The following is an 18455-nucleotide window of genomic DNA, read 5'->3' on the forward strand; positions in this document are numbered from 1 at the left end:
ACCAGGGAATTCTGCCTGTGTTACCCGTTGCATGACCTGGATGAAGGGTTCCAGGCCAGCTTCTCCCACTGGCCAGCTGTCTAACCTGGGATGAGAGCTCTGAGTCCTCATCTGGAAAATGAGCATGACGGCCCCTCCTCACATGGGGTTGAAGGTAAAGGGGATGAGGTCTGTAGGGGACCAGTTCAGGACACGCAGGAGGTGAGGTGCTGGATGCTCCCTCCTCATCCTGCCTGAGATGCAACTGGGGAGTCCAAGATGCCTCGGGTTTCCACAAACTTATCCGAGACTCACCAGGTGCCCTTTCTAATAAGAGTGACTTTACCTGTGTGTTGTGGGGAGTTGTGACACGGGTCCCGTCCAGAGACTGATCCCCTCCTCCTCCATGACTCAAACACCTCCTGCCGGCCCGCGCCTGCCCAGTCCGGAGCGCACAGGCAGGGGAATCGCCGCAATGGAGGGCTAGGGCCAAGGGGCGGGGTCTCCTAGCGCCGCCCCGCACCCGTTGGTCCTGCGGGAGCTCCAGGAGGAGAGATCGCTGACGCCAACCTCTGGTCCCTGAGACCTCGCAGAGATTGAGCAGATCCCAGGCACCAGGCGAAGCCGGTGAAGACCCGGGCTGTGAACAGGGGCGGGATCAGCACAGGTGAAGGGGAGCCCTTTGCGCCCCCCCTCCGCCCCCCGCCGGGGCCCATCAGCTTACGAGGGACTCCCCACTGGCCTCTTGTGAAGAAGGGACGTGCAGTGGGGCGACCAAACTTCGCCTCTCTTTTGAATGCCAACGAGTGTTCGGTGAGCAAGGAAGGGGGGTGCCAGGGAGTTTGTGGGGACAAACACGGACAAATGTGAACAGAGGGGCGGGCAGTCAGCAGTTATTGAGTCACACTGTGTGCCCGGACCAGACTCTTAAAATTCCCCAGCGACTTGGGGTTGGGAGTGGGACCCTGAGGGACACAAGTGCTGTTTAAAAGAGGGGAGGAAAGTGACAATAAGTTTGGTGCTTTTCAGAGTCCCAAAAGTGTGACTCTCCGTGTCCTCCCGGGCTGGGGTTTGATTTTCATGCTTACAAAGTTTATCTGGGAAAGGAGAAAGGGAACAAATTATCATTGGTGATGGCTCTAGACTTCCAGGTGACCTGAGGCCAAATGGTGGGACCCAGTGGGGCATGACTTCACTTCCAGTGTTTTCTGAGACCATTTGTGCCTGACCAGGGCTCTTTCAGACCTGAACCCCGCCCCCACCCCCACTAGGCTGCCAAGAGCAACCCCAAATCACCTGTGATTAGGGTCTCCTCAGCTAACTACAGCACCTGGCAGTGGCAGGTCTGCCGCAGGTGCTGGGTGGATGGAGTGACAGCGAGCTGATTTGTAGATGGTGTCTCCGAGGGAGTGGGAGGTCAGTCTGGGAAGGAGGGACAGCGTGGCCAAAGGTCTGGAGAAGGGATGCGGATTGGGGAAATGGGAGCAGTGTGGGGAGCAAGGGAAAGGTGGCAGTGTGGGGAAGTGATGAGAGCCAGAGAGCTCAGCAGAAGCCTGATTGCACAGAGCCTTGAATGCCAGGCTGAGAAGCACAAAGAACACAAGGAAACCTACAGGGTCGGGAGCTCACTCTCCCTCCCTCCCCTCCCACCTCAGGAGACCCCGCACTTGGTTTCCATCCCTCTCCAGCCAGGGGCTGTTGCTGTCCCCACCCTCCTCCCCACCAGCTCACCAGGGATACAGTGTTTCCCAGCTGCAGTCCTGGAAGAGGCTCCTGGAGACCATCCCTTTTGTGCAAGTGAATGTCACCCCTCCTGGGGGCCATCCCATCCTGGGCTTCCAGCCCAGTGGGGTCTGGGAGCCAAACAAGGGCCAAGATGACAGAGCGGGTAGCACAGCAAGGCGGGACACTGAGCTGCCTTCCTGTGCTTTTTTCCTTCCTCAGTCTACACCAGCCACGCCCGTGATCTCTGCTGTTCCTCACCTGCTTCTCCTGCTGGATCCAGAATGGCCCCCTGGTGCTACTGCCTCCTAGCCTTCCTGGTACCTGAACTTCCGGGAGGCAGGGGGTGGAGGGGAGGAGGCCAAGGGGATTCAAAGCTGCTAGGGTTCCAAGTGGCCACCTCACATCATGAGGTAACTGCAAAGGTTAAACAAGCTAAGCCTCTGGCACAGAACTAGAATAAAGCATCCAATAGATGCTAGGGCTTCCCTGGTGGTTCAGAATCCACATGCAATGCAGGAGACTCAGATTCGATCCCTGGGTTGGAAAGATCCCCCAGAGAAGGGAATGGCAACCCACCCCAGTATTCTTGCCTGGAGAATTCCATGGACAGAGGAGCCTGGCAGGCTATGGTCCATAGCATTACAAAGAGCTGGACACAACTAAGCGACTAACACTTTCACTTTCACTTCAGATGCTAGGAACAGGCTCAGGGCAATGAAGCGACCTGCCTAAGATCACACTCTGGATGAATCCAGGTCTGACTGCAGGGCCTGCAACCTCCAATGTACCCTGCTGGAGCACACAGTAGGCATTCAATGACAGCACATATGGGTGTGGGGATCTAACTCAGACCCCACCTGTCTTCTCTCTCAGATAAGAAGTCTCTCTGGGACCCCTTCCAACTCTCCAGGTGAATTAAGGAACCCTTGGGTCACAGGTTGGTATGAGGGATGCCCCAGAGAGGCTCTCCCCTCCCCCAGCTCAGCCAGCCCCTGGTCCATGTGCCACAGTGGCCTGGAATGCAAAGGAAGGAGGATGTGCAGTTTAGTTCAGCCCCACTATACCAAGCCCTGGGCTGAAAGCATCACTCATGTCCGTCTCATTCCTACCACTACACAGATGACATGACAGACCCAGCAAAGGGACAACACTTGCTAGCATAGCCAGGGTTCAGCCCCATCCAGCCCCGAATGTCTCCAAGCCCAGTGTCCTTGCCCTGTCACCCCACTCACCCGGCAAGGGTCAGATGCCCACACACTTCTCCCCCATAGACCCTTCTCCCACCCTGCAGGTCCAGTGGCCCCTGGAGAGGTAGTGGAGACTGCAGATGAGGTGTGCAAGTTCCCAGGGCAGCGGCTGAGTTGGTGGCAGGCCCAAGAGTCCTGTGAGCAGCAGTTGGGCCACCTGGTACTGCCACCCCCAGATGAGCTCCTTGCTGCGCAGCTGCCTGACCCCATCTGGGTGGGCCAAAGAGAAGCCCCTCTGCAAAGACCCCCGCAGAGGCGTGAGTTTGGGCCGGGGCCTGGAAAGTAGGGGCTGGGGGGAAGAGAGCTTTGGTGACCTCGAGATAGCAGCCCACTGTGACAGGTTTGTGGTTTGAGCCCAGAGGAGGTCGAGTCGCAATCTCAGATTCCCTTGTCCTGGACTGAGAGTAGAGGGTTTAGCCGTGGGTTAGGGGCACTGGAGCCCCCATTTCTTCCTTCCCGAGGAGGGAGTCACCCGAAGCGTAAGGGGGCGGGCTTTGCAGATGTGACAATGGGCTGTCAGAGGCGGGAGGATGTGTGCAGGTGGGAAAGCTGAGGCGGACGCCTCTGCATCCCCGCAGGCGCGCGCTCCACGGCCACACTGATGTTCAGCGAGAGATCCGCGGACCGGGCGGCTCGACTTCGGACGCCTCTGCCAGCGCTGGGGGCGCTGACAGCATGCGCGCACGTGCAGTGGGACGCCACCTCGTCCGACCCGGCAGCACTCTTCTCTCTGGCTGTGCCCACGCTGGCCAACGCGCTGCAGCTTCGAGCCTTCGCCGAGCCGGGCGGAGCCGTGCACGCGGCGCTCGTGGTGCGCGGGCATCACGCGCCCTTTCGCGCTGCCTTCCGAGCGGATGGCCGCTGGCATCACGTGTGCGTCACGTGGGAGCAGCTAGGCGGGCGCTGGTCGCTGTTCGCCGACGGGCGGCGACGCTCTGGGGCGCGGGGCCTGGGCGCCGGCCACCCGCTGCCACCTGACGGCATCCTCGTGCTGGGCCAGGACCAGGACTCTCTGGGCGGTGGCTTCTCAGCGCGCGACGCCTTCAGCGGCAACCTCACCGACTTCCACCTGTGGGCCCGCGCGCTGAGCCCTGGGCAAATGCACCGGGCACGGGCCTGCGCGCCGCCTCCCGGCGGCCTGCTTTTCCGCTGGGATCTGGGCGCCCTGGACGTCACACCCTCGCTGCTGCCGCCGGTGTGGGTGCGGCTTCTCTGTCCAGGTACGGCCTGCCCCGCCTCCTGCTGCCAGGCCCCGCCCACCTTTGGCTCCACCCACCACCTCCTGGCTTCCCTACCCACCTCTGCCAACCAGGCCACACCCAAGTCTGGCCACGCCTTCTCCAGGCTGCCAGTACCTACCTGGTACCTAGTCACAGCAGCCTGGAGGGACTCGCCCCGCACCCCCGCCCCCAACCCCGCGGCCGCCTTGCTCCACCCAGTGCTGGTTGCGGCGCTCCTCCGGTTCCCACGTCGCCTCCTAACTCCAGGATCGCGCGTCCTGGTGCCCCCTCAGGCGTGCAAGTGCCTTCAAGGCCCGAATGGGCTGTGGGTCATGGAGTCGGTGGGGAGCCAGGAGGCGGCTCTGACACCTCTCCCACCCTGGCCAGTGCCCTCAGAGGAGTGCCCTTCGTGGGACCCAGCACCCCACACCGAGGGCTCTTTGCTCTGCCTGCAGCCGCTGCCCTTCCTCTGCTGCTACCGGACAGGTGCGCCGTCCGCCTCTGTTGAAGGGGACGCTGGGTATGGATCAGTGTAGGCTGAGAGGGGAGCAGTTGGCACAGCCTGGGAATTGGGAATCTTCTCAGCATCCTGGGGCCTCGGTGAAGTCTAGACCACAGATAAATGGGGCCATTCTGACCTGGGGGCGAATCCCAGATTGTGGGATTCACCTCAAGAAGGTGGTTTTGCCATTCTGTGCCTCAGTTTCCCCATCCAGGACACTTAAGTCTCCAGACACACCGCCATCAGTGTCCCCATCTTCTGCAGGCAGCACAGGGTGGATGGGGCACCTCTGGGGAGGAGGTTGCCCAGGGCTTAGCCTGGCATCCACTGCTTTGCAGAGAAGTACCGGCGGCTGCAGGACGCCCAGTCGTGGCCTGGCCAGGATGTTATCAGCCGAGTCAATGCCTTGGCCAACGCCATTGTGGTGAGCCCCCTCCCAGGGGCACTTTGGGTGGCCTCTGTGAACCTCAGTGTCCTCATCTAGAAAGGGGACACCCTCCTAATGTGTGTGCAGGAATTAAGGTTGTTCATGTACCCATGCATTCTGAGAGCTGCGGGCTCATGAGTAGTTAGATCTGTACCCACCAAGAAGACAGGCAGAGGCCAAGCATGGGCCCTGGTGCTGGGGTGGGGGGCTGGAGGCATCCCCTTATGACAGCAAGACCCACCATCAGTGGCTCCTCTGCCCCACAGCTCCTTCCTGACCCTCTCTCTGAAGCCCATGGAGACCTGTCCCTGACGGAGGCCGCCAACTTCCTGAGAATCCTGGAGGGAGTCCTGGCAAAGGAGGCAGCTCCACTGGGGCCAGCAGCACTGCTGGCTGTCCTGCACTTTCTGAAAAGAGTGGCCGCCCTTGGGACGTGGGAGCCAGAGCCCACGACAGGGCCCTGGGAGCAGCTGGGCCAGGCCGTCATGTCTGTGGCCAGCCTGGTCCTGGAGGAGCCGCTGGCTGGTGTGTGGCTGTCAGTCAGTGAGGTGAGGCTGGCAGGGCTGGGTGCCACAGGGGCCTGGGCTCTGGTTCCTACCTTGTCACCCGTTTGTGTAGCCGTGGGCAAGTCAGCACCCATCTCTGAGCTCCATTTTGCCATCCATCTGGAGAAGCTCCTCGTTTTCCTGTTTTATAAATTGAACTTCCACAAACAACTGCTCTTGAACAACAGCTTCTGAAATTAAAAATTAAGAGCCACTAGTCAACAAGGGCCTCCCATATCCAACAATCACTGACCACCTTAAGTGGGAGGTCCTCTATACTAAGTGTTCAGCCATGGAGAATAGAAGAGACAGATAATGAGGGTGTTGGAAATCTCGTCATGACAGAAGTGGCTGTAGACCTGGGAATCATCAGCTCAGAGAAGGGAGAAAACATGGGGTTGTGAACATCGCCTTGAGAGTTCTGGGGCTTCAGAAGCAGGCATGGTCCCCTGTGACCTCAGAACAGAACTGAAACCTGGGTTTGAGGGTGGGGTGTGGATGGCACAACCCAGGAGGCTGATTCTGTGGGATGTTCACCTCTCCAGGTGGTGCTCCCCATCCTGGGGAGGGTGTAACCCCACATTTTACTGGGGATCTGAGACACTATGGCAGACTGGGGCAAACTGGACTCTGAACCTCAGGTTTCTTCCCTGGAAAATGGGGATGGTCATACCTGCCTTGCTTAGGCAATAGAGAGGAGTAGGTGTAAATTAGGTGACCTGGCCAGCACAGAGGAGGGGTCCCAGCCATGCACGATCCCCATCCCCTCTCTGTCCTCACCAGCACCATCCAGCAACACCCCGGCCCATGGCTTTCTTTAGGAAGCTAAAACTTGAGCACCTGTTATAGATCTAACACCGAGTCAGACCAAAGAAGCAAAAGGCATGGCTCTGCCTTCTGAGTGTGCCCCATTGGCAAGCAACCTACCAGCAGGCAGAGAGCACTGTGGGGCCTTCAGCTTGAGTCGAGGACAGTGTGGCTTAGGACTGGGTTGGAGAAGCCGGAGAAGGTTCATCAGGCAGGGCCTCAAATGTCAGGCTGAGGATCCAGGACTTGATCCTGATGCCCTCAGGCAGAGCCTCTGAGAGTCCAGAGCAGGCAGGCCACCTCCCAGATCCGTGAGAACGTGTTAACCCCAGCGGTCAGGGCAGGTGGCAGTGGGGTGGGGAGAGTGAGAGGGGCTGAGCTGCGGCCTCCTCCCAGGTGGCTGGCGGACCCATGGCCTTGGTGGCGAGTGTGCAGCGCCTGGCACCCCTGCTGAACTCCGTGCTGACCTCCGAGCGGCCTCGAATGCACCTCCAGCACCGCCATGCTGGTGAGCCTGCCCCAATCTGTCCCACACAGCTGGGCTGCGGGTGGGACCTGGGTTCAGACATCCTCCTCAGCCCTGGTAACTGGGAGCTCTCTGACTCCCACAGATACTCCTTTCTGTTCCTGCCCTGGCCCATGCTGTGCCCTCCATCCAGAATACTCTCTCGATCTCCTAGCAAACTCCTGTACATCCTTCAGAACCCTGCTTGAGCATCAGCTCTGCTAGGAAGCCTTCCCCAGTTTTAGCTCTCTCCCAACAGTCAGTTCCTCTCTCTGTTACCCTGGTGTTTTGAACATATCTTTTGTTGCTTTTGTGGCAATTAATATGATTCAGCCTGAAGCTCCCTGAGTGCCAGGGCTGTTTCTGAATCATTTCTGCATCTCAGGACCAGACTCCGTGAATGTTTGTATAACAGATTGAGTGGGCAGGCACTGACAGTCGAACGTCAGGCAAAACTTGGGTCTCTCAGGGGCCCAGTGGTTTCTGGCGGCTCACTGATATTCAGGGTTTGCCCCCCAGCGACTCCCCCTTCTCAGCCACCCTGTCCCCCTGGACTTGGAAATGTCAGATTTACCTCGGGCAAGTTGCTGAGCCACCATCCAGGAATGGTGGCCTCCTGGGTGTGTGGCAGGGAGAGAGGAAGCAGACCCTGCCAGCTGGGCCAGCCCAGCATGAAGACCTGCCTCCTGAGGTGCAGCCACTCAGCCCTGTTTGACCCCAGGCCTGGAGGTGCGGCGCCTACACCTGAGGGAGGCCAGTACGGAGGGCTACGTGTTCACGGTGCCCGGAGGGCATCCAGAGGGGCCCGGCCACATCCTCATCCCTGCTGCTGAAGTGAGGCGGCTCCTTGGGAAAGGTGGGCAAGGCGGACAGGTGGTGGGACCCTCTGGGGTCTGGGTCAAACCTCAGCCCTCAGAGTTCCTAGCTCTGCTCTTCTGAATAAGTCACCGCAACTTTCAGAGCTGTCTCCTCATCTGTAAGATTAGTACTCACCTCACTGGGTTGTTAGGAGCTTAAACACCTACCCCATAGTAGATGTTCACTTAGTCTCCTCCCCTCAAACCGCAAGCAGTTTCTCTGGATGCCACCTGGGGTGGAGGATTAAGATAAGGGGCAAAGGGCTGTGGAGCTGCCAGTTTAAGCACGTCAACTATAGCTGGTGAAATTCTGGCTCTGCCCGCTTCTTAACTGTGTGATCTCTAGGAGGTCATTTAACCTCTATGAGCCTCGATTTCTCTGTTTGTAAAGTAGGCAGAGCTTTTCCCTCGGGACCAACCTGTGGTGCCTGCTCAGTCAGTGGGTGGGTCTCAGGCTTCCTCCTGTTCATCCAGGCCTCTCTGGAGTCACCGTGATCCACAGCTGGTTCAGCTCGAGTGTCTTCCAGCACACCCTGGGGGCCCCTGACCAGGAGCCACGGGCCCCTGACAGTTCTGAAGAAACAAGCAGAATGCAGAGGTGGGTGCCACCCAGTAGGCTGCTGAGGGCCTGGATGTCCTCCCCAGGGAAGGCCAGGCCTCTGTCCCCTCCCAGAACCCACCCCCATTCTGGTGGGCAAATCTGCCCTTGGCAGCCCAGGGCCAAACCTGCTCACCCCTGACACACACAGATTTCTAGGCCTGGCAAAGATGTGCTGGTGGGAACATGGCTCGACTCCTGCCTGGGGTCCTGGCTCCAGTGTTGAGTCTCAGGGAGGGAATAGAAAATTAAAATGTTAGTCACTCAGTCTTTGCGACCCTGTGGACTGTAGCCCATCAGGCTCCTCTGTCCATGGAATTTTCCAGGCAAGAATATTGGAGTGGGTTGCCATTTCCTCCTCCAGGGGATCTTCCTGACCCAAGGTTCAAACCCGGGTGGGTCTCCTGCATCGCGGGCAGATTCTTTACCATCTGAGCCACCAGGGTAGCCAAATTGCCAGCAAGAAAGGAGCCCAGGTGCCCTAATTCCCCGCACAGGGCTCTTGCTAATGTTTCTTTGGACTTAGGGGTATCATCTTTGATGACCTCAGCCACGTGTGACCTCTCCCCCACAGACACCTGGTGCCCTTAAAAGCTCCCTTTCTCCCCACAGATTCCTAAGCACCCAGGTGGGGTCAGCCATCATCTCCTCTGAAGTGTGGGATGAAACTGGGGAGGCCAACACAGCTGTGACCTTTCACCTGCAACACCAGGCCCAGGTACTGTGTGGTGCTTCTGGGAAACAGCCACCTGGGACAGTTATCCTGGTTTTGTGCCCTCCACACACACACACACACACACACACACACACACACACACACACACACATCCCAATATTTGTTCACTGGAGAACCAAAGTCTAAAACTGTTCAAGAAGAATACACATCCACAAGCCACGCCATTGTCTTTGAGAGGGGCAGAAGGGAAGTAATGCATTGCATGCTTACTTTATGGCAGATGCCTTAAATAAGTAGCATTCATTTAATCTTCCAACTGCCCATTCCACAAACAGGAGCTTAGGGAAGCTGATGTGCCTGGTGCTGAGCTGGGATTTTGTTATAGTGTTTGTTTAAGTGGCAGAGCTGGGATTTTGTTATAGTTCTTCATGGCTCAAAAAACTGGTGGTTCTTATCAGATCACACAAGGCGATGTGAGAGCCCACCGTGCAGTGTGCTTTGTAAGCATGAAAGTAGCCTGAATGTCCATCAGCAGGGGACTACTTTAAAAGCCTTGTAGGGACTTTCCCAGATGTCCAGCGGCTGAGACTCAGAACTTCCACTTCAGGGGGCACAGGTTGCATCCCGGGTTGGGGAGCTAAGACCCTGCATGCCACACAGTGCACCCCCTTCCCCAACAAAAGAGCCTTGTAGAGCTACAAATAGAATATCAGCTGAGGTTATGTAAGGAATGGGGTATTTTGCTATAAACTGACATGGAAATATCAGCAGGATATGTCATTTAATTCTTTACATGTAAAACACATTCCTTCTTGCTTTTGAAACTTTAGAGCATTTCAGGGAAAGTTAGAGTCTGCTTTCCCCAAAACCACCAATCCTGGACACATGTACACACACACACACACAGACACACACACAAATGCACTCATACACCACAGCTTATGTCTTTTGTATATCATCTCAAGACTTCTTAAAAAATCAATCTGATTAAAGTACATAAATCTACATACACTAAACCATCCATTTTAAGTGTACAATGTGATCAGTTTTGACCAGTGTATATACTCATGTACTACTGCCCCCAGTCAAGATACACAACTTGTCCACCTTTCCCAAAGGCTTCTTCAAGCTCCTTCCCCATCAGCCTTCCCCACTCTGACTTTCCTAAAGTGTCTGTCTGTCTTTCCTAGTGTCATATAAAAGGAACCAAATAATGTGTACTGTAGTCTGGCTTCTTTTGCTCAAATGTTGGTTTTGAGTATCATCTATGTTGTTGCCCGATGTTCATTATAATGGTTTTGTATTGACATCTCATTGTGGTTCTAAGTTGCAGTTCCTTGAAGATCAATGATTTTGAGCGTCATTTTATACACTTATCAGGCATTCATATATCTTCCTCCGTTAAATATAAGTTCAAATCTTTTCCCCAGTTTTCATTCATTTTTTTAATTAAAATTTTTTTGAGATGTCATTGGGCTTTTTAAAAAATAGGAAATATTCTTTATTTTTTTTTCCAAAAATGTTTACATTAGTCTGCTATTTGCTTTTCTGATTACTGACATTTCTCCATGCAAACCATATAGATCCTCTCTCTTTTAATTTTATTTTTGTACTCCCTTCACCCTTTTCTCCCTACCCCTGCCCCACGGGCACTGGCAACCAATCTGTTCTCTGTATTTTATGATCCTGACTATTTTTTTATAGAGTCCCATATAAGTGAGATCATAAGGTATTTGTCTTTCTCTGTCTGACTTATTTCACTTAATGTAGCCTCAAGGTCCATCATATTGTTGCAAATGGCAAGATTTCATTCTTTTTATGGCTGAATAATATTCTGTTTTATATATGTGTGCATGCAGGTATGACCTAAATCAGATCCTTTACGGTTATACAGTGGCGGTGACAAATAGATTTAAGGGATTAGATCTGATAGACAGAGTGCCTGAAGAATTATGGACAGAGGTTTGTGACATTGTACAGGAGGCAGTGATCAAGACCATTCCCAAGAAAAAGAAATGCAAAAAAGGCAAAGAAGAAGCAAGAGAATCCCAGAAAAACATCTACTTCTGCTTAATTGACTACAGCAAAGCCTTTGACTGTGTGGATCACAACAAACTGTGGAAAATTCTGAAGGAGATGGGAATACCAGACCACCTTACCTGCCTCCTGAGAAATCTGTATGCAGGTCAAGAAGCAACAGTTAGAACCGGACATGGAACAACAGACTGGTTCCAAATCAGGAAAGGGGTACGTCAAGGCTATATATTGTCACTCTGCTTATTTAACTTATATGCAGAGTACATCATGAGAAACGCTGGGCTGGATGAAGCACAAGCTGGAATCAAGATTGCTGGGAGAAATATGAATAACCTCAGATATGCAGATAACACCACCCTTATGGCAGAAAGCAAAGAAGAACTAAAGAGCGTCTTGATGAAAGTGAAAGAGGAGAGTGAAAAAGTTGGCTTAAAACTCAACATTCAGAAAACTAAGATCATGGCATTTGGTCCCATGACTTCATGGCAAATAGATAGGGAAACAATGGAAACAGTGAGAGACTATTTTTCTGGGCTCCAAAATCACTGCAGATGGTGATTGCAGCCATGAAATAAAAGACGCTTGCTCCTTGGAAGAAAAGTTATAACCAATCTAAACAGCATATTAAAAAGCAGAGACATTATTTTGCCAACAAAGGTCCATCTAGTCAAAGCTTTGGTTTTTCCGGTCGTCATGTAAGGATGTGAGATTTGGACTATAAAGAAACCTGAGCGCTGAAGAATTGATGCTTTTGAACTCTGGTGTTGGAGAAGACTCTTGAGAGTCCCTTGGACTGCAAGGAGATCAACCCAGTCCATCCTAAAGGAAATCAGTCCTGAATATTCATTGGAAGGACTGATGCTGAATCTGAAACTCCAATACTTTGGCCACCTGATGCGAAGACCTGACTCTTATGAAAAGACCCTGATGCTGGGAAAGATTGAAGGTGGGAGAAGAAGGGGATGACAGAGGATAAGATGGTTGAATGGCATCACCAACTTGGTAGACATGAGTTTGAGTCAGCTCTGGGAGTTGGTGATGGACAGGGAAGCCTGGCGTAAGGCACTCCATGGGGTTGCAAAGAGTTGGACACAACTAAGTGGCTGAACTGAACTGAATATTCTGTTTTATATATATATACATATATATATATATATGCCTGCGTGTGTGCTAAGTCACTTTAGCCGTTTCCAACTCTGTGTGACCCTGTAGAATGTAGCAGGCCAGGCTCTTCTCTCTTCGGCAAGAATACTGGAGTGGGTTGCCATGCCCTCCTCCAGGGGATCTTCCCAATCCAGGGATCAAACCCAGACCTCCCACATTACAGGCAAATTCTTTATCAGCTGCTTTCAGGGAAGCCTATATCTCTCTCTCTATATATATATATATATATACACACACACACACACACCACAGTTTCTTTATTCGTTCATTCATCAATGGACACAGCTTGTTTCCATATCTTTGCTCTAGAAAATAATGCTGCAGTGAACATGGAGATGCATATGTTAATATATTTTCTTTTGAAAAAACTTTTTATTTTGTGTTGAGCTGTAGTTGATTAACAATGTTGTGATAGTCTCAGGAGAACAGCGAAGAGGCTCAGCCATACATATACATGTATCCGTTCTCCCCCAAGGCCCCCTCCCGTCCAGTCTGCCACATGACATTGAGCAGAGTTTCATGTGTTATTCAGCAGGTCCCTGTTGCTTACCCATCCTAAATATAGCAGAGTCATATATCATTTCTGAGTTTATATTTTCATTTTCTTGGGTATATACAGGAGTGGAATTGCTGGGTCATAATGCCAAAGAATGCTCAAACTACCGCACAATTGTACTCATCTCACACGCTAGTAAAGTAATGCTCAAAATTCTCCAAGCCAGGCTTCAGCAATATGTGAACCATGAACTTCCAGATGTTCAAGCTGGTTTTAGAAAAGGCAGAGGAACCAGAGATCAAATTGCCAACATCCGCTGGATCATAGAAAAAGCAAGAGAGTTCCAGAAAAACATCTATTTCTGCTTTATTGACTATGCCAAAAGCCTTTGACTGTGTGGATCACAATAAACTGTGGAAAATTCTGAAAGAGATGGGAATACCAGACCACCTGATCTGCCTCTTGAGAAATTTGTATGAAGGTCAGGAAGCAACAGTTAGAACTGGACATGGAACAACAGATTGGTTCCAAGTAGGAAAAGGAGTACGTCAAGGCTGTATATTGTCACCCTGCTTATTTAACTTCTATGCAGAGTACATCATGAGAAACGCTGGACTGGAAGAAACACAAGCTGGAATCAAGATTGCCGGGAGAAATATCAATAACCTCAGATATGCAGATGACACCACCCTTATGGCAGAAAGTGAAGAGGAACTCAAAAGCCTCTTGATGAAAGTGAAAGTGGAGAGTGAAAAAGTTGGCTTAAAGCTCAACATTCAGAAAAGGAAGATCATCACATCTGGTCCCATCACTGCATGGGAAATAGATGGGGAAATAGTGGAAACAGTGTCAGACTTTATTTTGGGGGGCTCCAAAATCACTGTAGATGGTGACTGCAGCCATGAAATTAAAAGACGCTTACTCCTTGGAAGGAAAGTTATGACCAACCTAGATAGCATATTCAAAAGCAGAGACATTACTTTGCCAACAAAGGTTCGTCTAGTCAAGGCTATGGTTTCTCCTGTGGTCATGTATGGATGTGAGAGTTGGACTGTGAAGAAGGCTGAGTGCCGAGGAATTGATGCTTTTGAACTGTGGTTTTGGAGAAGACTCTTGAGAGTCCCTTGGACTGCAAGGAGATCCAACCAGTCCATTCTGAAGGAGATCAGCCCTGGGATTTCTTTGGAAGGAATGATGCTAAAGCTCAAACTCCAGTACTTTGGCCACCTCATGCGAAGAGTTGACTCATTGGAAAACACTCTGATGCTGGGAGGGCTTGGGGGCAGGAGGTGAAGGGGACGACAGAGGATGAGATGGCTGGATGGCATCACTGACTCAATGGACGTGAGTCTGGGTGAACTCCAGGAGTTGGTGATGGACAGGGAGGCCTGGCGTGCTGCGATTCATGGGGTCGCAAAGAGTCGGACACGACTGAGCGACTGAACTGAACTGAAGGCAGTTTTATTTTTAATTTTAGAGGAACCACTATATTGTTTCCATAGTGGCTGCACCAACTCACATTCTCACCAACAGTGTACGAGGGTTCCCTTTTCTCCATTTCCTCGCCAACACATGTTCTTTCTTGTGTTTTTGGTAACAGCCATCTTAACAGGTGTGAGGAAATATCTCATTGTGGTTTTGCATTTTCCTTATGATTGATGATGTTGAGCGTCTTTTCATGTACTCATTGTCAGTCTGTATATCTTCTGCCTGTGTTTAACTGGATATTTCAGGCTTTTAAATATTTTTGCTATGACAAGGAACTTACCACCTATGTTTTTTTCCTAGCAGTTTTACGGTTTCATGTCTTAAATTCAAGTCTGGTTCTGTGTTGAGTTAATTTTTGTGTATGGTATAAGACAGTGAAGTGAAGTCACTCAGTCGTGTCCGACTCTTTGTGACTCCATGGACTGTAGCCTACTAGGCTCCTCCATCCACGGGATGTTCTAGGCAAGAGTACTGGAGTGGGTTGCCATTTCCTTCTCCAGGGGATCTTCCCAACTCAGGAATCAAACCCTGGTCTCCCGCATTGCAGGCAGACGCTTTAACCTCTGAGCTACCAGGGAAGCCTCAAGTAGCCTTATACTACTGGTATAAGACAATAGTCAAGTTTTATTCTTTTGCCTGGAGTGAAGTGAAAGTCGCTCAGTCGTGTCCGACTCTTTGCAACCCCATGGACTATACAGTCCATGGAATTCTCAAGGGCAGAATACTGGAGTGGGTAGCCTTTCCCTTCTCCAGGGGATCTTCCCAATCCAGGGATGGAACCCAGGTCTCCCACATTGCAGGCAGATTCTTTACCAACTGAGCCACAAGGGAAGCCCAAAAATACTGAAATGGGTAGTATTCTTTTGCCTATGGCTGTCCAATTTTCCCAACATCTTTTATTGAAGAGACTGTTGTTTCCCCATTATATATCCATGCCTCTTTTGTCATAAACTAATTGACACAGAGGTTTAGTTCTGAGCTCTCTCTTCTGTTCCATTGATCTACGTGTCTGTTTTTATGCCAATCTCATAATTTCTATATCTTTGTAATATTGTTTGAAATCAGTGAGCGTGATGCCTCAAGCTTTGTTCTTCCTCAATTTTAAAATTATTTGTATTACTATTGAATTGTAAGAATTCTTTATGTATTTTGGATATAAGCATTTTTTGAGCTACATGTTTGTACATAATATCTCCTAGTCTGTGGATTGCTTTTCTTAACAGTGTTTTTGAAAGATAAGTTTTAAATATGATGAAGTCCAGTTTATCAGTTTTTCTCTTGCATGGCTTATGCTTTTTGCATCACGTCTAGGAAAACTTGCCTATCCCAAGGTCACAAAGATATTCTCAAAGGAGTTTACACTTTAGCCTTTACATTTATAGCTTCATTTCAACTCATTTATGGATATTGTGTTGGGTAGGGGTTGAACTTCATATTTTGCTATATCCCATTCCAACACCATTTGTTGAAAAGATTATTCTTTCTCCCTTGAATTATCCTGTCACCTTTTGGAAAATCAATTGTTCAAATATGTGTAAGTCCATTTCTGGGCTCTCTATTCTATTCCCTAGATCTATACACTAATCCTATATGTCCTGATTAATGTATCTGTATGGTAAGCCTTGAAATCAGTTCATGTAAGTCCTCCAACTTTGTACTTCCTTTTCAAAACTGCTTTGGCTGGCCTAGGGTCTTCACATTGCTGTATACCTTTGAGACTCAGGCAATGGTTAAGAATCCGCACTTCCACTGCAGAGGGCAGAGGTGATCTCTGGTCAGGGAAGTAAGGTCCTGCATGCCATGTGGCACAGCCAAAAAAACTTTTTTTAGAATCAGCTTGTAAATGTCTGTGGAAAAACCTGCTGGGATTTTGATTGGAACTGCACTGTATCTCCCAAATTGAAATAAGATGATGGAAGAGCATCTTAGCAATGAGTCTTTCAGTCCTTGATCAAGGTATGTCGCTGAGCTTATTTAGATTTTCTCGCATTTTTCTCAGCAGTGATATCTGGTTGTCAGTGTACAGATCTTGAGGGTTTTTTGTTGGATATACTTAGACGTACTTCTAGTTTGTACGGGCTTCCCAGGTGACTCAGCGGTAAAGTATCCGCATGCAAATGCAGGCGATGTAGGTTCCATGCCTGGGTCAGGAATATCCCCTGGAGAAGGAAATGGCAACCCACTCTAGTATTCTTACCTGGAGAATCCCATGGACAGAGAAGCCTGGCAGCCTACAGTCCATGGGGTCGCAAAGAGCAGGACATGACTTAAAGACTGAGCATGCATGCACCGCTAAGTAGTGGAGAATTTCTGATGGTTTTGTAAATGGTATTGTTTTCTTAATTCTACTTTAAATTGTTCATTTTAAGTTTATAGTAAGGCAATTGATTTCTATATAATGATACTGTATCCTGCAGCTTTGCTAAATTCACAATACTTCCGGAGGCTCTCTTACAGAATCCCCAAAGGATGGACATTTAGTTCATGCCTAGGATTTTGATATTAACCATAATGCCAGCCTGCAACTCTCCTCATTTCACCTTCTTTGTGCCTTCGCACTGGCATTTTTCTCCAACCCCTGCACCCGTGATTTATGCTGGGCAACCCCCAGCCCCTCAAACACAGGAGGTCACGTCTCCCTGCATCCACTGATCTCTCTCCTTGCCCACGTGCGCTCACATACCTGCCCTGTTCTTGTTGGCTGCCCTTAGGCCTTCCCTCCGAAGCTGGTGGAGCCTGTCTGTGCTTTCTGGAACTTCAGTATCAGGTGAGTTTCCAAGTTCTTTAAATAAGGCATTAAAAAATAAAAAAGACATCCCTCCCACTTGAGGATGAGGCAGGACTCAAGCGGGTTTTTAGCCTCCATTCATCAACTTCTTTGTGGGGGTGGTTCCAGGCCCCACTCAGCTGGGGATAAACTGGGGCAGGAGAAACTGTTACTCAGGAGGTAGTGAGCTCCCTGTCATAGGAGCTATGTAAGCCTACTCTATGGGCTTAGAGTAGGGAGAGACTCATCTGTGGAATGGGTGTTAGAGTTGATGATATATCCAAAACCAGGGAATGAAGATCAGTTGCTTAGTAATTAATGCAGTTAATACTGATCACTGGTTTCAGCCCCATCCTCCCATTTCACAGATGGGAAACAGAGACCCAGGGAGGAGCAGTGACTTGCCCAAGGTCATATAACTGGATAGAGGCAGGGCACTGAGAGAGCCCAGGGTTTCTGGAAAGGCTTCCCCCTGCCCCCACCCCCATGTGCAGCCCATCTCAAGAGCCCTCTGTCCCCTACTCACCCCAAGCCCAGACTCAGGGGGCTCCTGGGCCACCACTGGCTGCTCCGTGACTGCCATGTACCAGGGCTCGACCGCCTGCTTCTGCAACCACAGCACCAACTTTGCTGTCCTGTTGCAGGTGTATGACGTCCAGGTGAGTGCTGGGGAGGGGGGCAGGGGAAGGTGATGTCAGGACCGAGTTTTAAAGGATGAACAATAGTTGAAGGGCATGCCAAACAGAGGGCCACCTGAACAAAGGCAGAGTCAAAGTCATTCAGTCGTGTCCAACTCTTTGTGACCCCTGGATTTATGCAGTCCATGGAATTCTCCAGGCCAGAATACTGGAGTGGGTAGCCTTTCCCTTCTCCACGGGATCTTCTCAACCCAGGGATTGAACCCAGGTCTCCCGCGTTGCAGGTGGATTCTTTACTAGCTGAGCTACCAGGGAAGCGCACAGAGGCTAGAAATGGCAGACCAGTTATGTTCTAGAACTTCGATGAGTCTGGAGCTTTCAGTGCAATGTCTGTGGTGGGGGGTGGTGGTAGGCAAGGTGGGCCTGGGTCAGATCACACAGACCTGGAATGCCAGGCTCACATGCTTGGATGGTGGTCCTGTTGGAGAGGATGTGTGGAAGCGGGTGAAGCATGTTTGCACGAGGGAGCCTGCAGTGCCAGGAGTGAGGCTGGGGTGGTGACAGAGGGGAAAGCAGCGAGGGGCCTAGGAGAAGGGAGGGACCCTGGACCAGGGACCAGTGGGGAGACCGGGAGACTGGGCTGAGGGAGAGGGGGTCCAGGGCCACTAGAAGATGAGAGACTCATTTCTGAGGAGGCTCAGGTGGGCAATAGATTTGGGGGACCACAGGTCTGGGGTCCGTGGGGCCTGTGGCCTCGTGCTCAGGGCAGGAGGGTCT

General features: G+C 51.2%; 1 protein-coding gene across 1 annotated transcript in view; it reads left to right on the forward strand.

The window, feature by feature from the left end:
- The first annotated feature begins 416 nt into the window (after positions 1 to 416).
- Positions 417 to 18455, forward strand: part of ADGRD2 (adhesion G protein-coupled receptor D2) — a 28796-nt gene continuing 10757 nt past the window's right edge. The window contains exons 1-14 of the mRNA XM_019970817.2: positions 417 to 792; positions 1924 to 2021; positions 2578 to 2641; positions 2996 to 3208; positions 3530 to 4171; positions 4559 to 4657; positions 5012 to 5097; positions 5367 to 5648; positions 6849 to 6960; positions 7679 to 7813; positions 8289 to 8412; positions 9025 to 9130; positions 16985 to 17040; positions 17573 to 17699. Of these exons, the coding sequence (XP_019826376.2) occupies positions 1986 to 2021; positions 2578 to 2641; positions 2996 to 3208; positions 3530 to 4171; positions 4559 to 4657; positions 5012 to 5097; positions 5367 to 5648; positions 6849 to 6960; positions 7679 to 7813; positions 8289 to 8412; positions 9025 to 9130; positions 16985 to 17040; positions 17573 to 17699 (2082 nt within the window). The 5' untranslated portion in view covers positions 417 to 792; positions 1924 to 1985. The remainder of the gene's footprint in view (positions 793 to 1923; positions 2022 to 2577; positions 2642 to 2995; positions 3209 to 3529; positions 4172 to 4558; positions 4658 to 5011; positions 5098 to 5366; positions 5649 to 6848; positions 6961 to 7678; positions 7814 to 8288; positions 8413 to 9024; positions 9131 to 16984; positions 17041 to 17572; positions 17700 to 18455) is intronic.

This window comes from Bos indicus, chromosome 11 (assembly GCF_029378745.1).
Source record: "Bos indicus isolate NIAB-ARS_2022 breed Sahiwal x Tharparkar chromosome 11, NIAB-ARS_B.indTharparkar_mat_pri_1.0, whole genome shotgun sequence".
Taxonomy (NCBI): Eukaryota; Metazoa; Chordata; class Mammalia; order Artiodactyla; family Bovidae; genus Bos; species Bos indicus.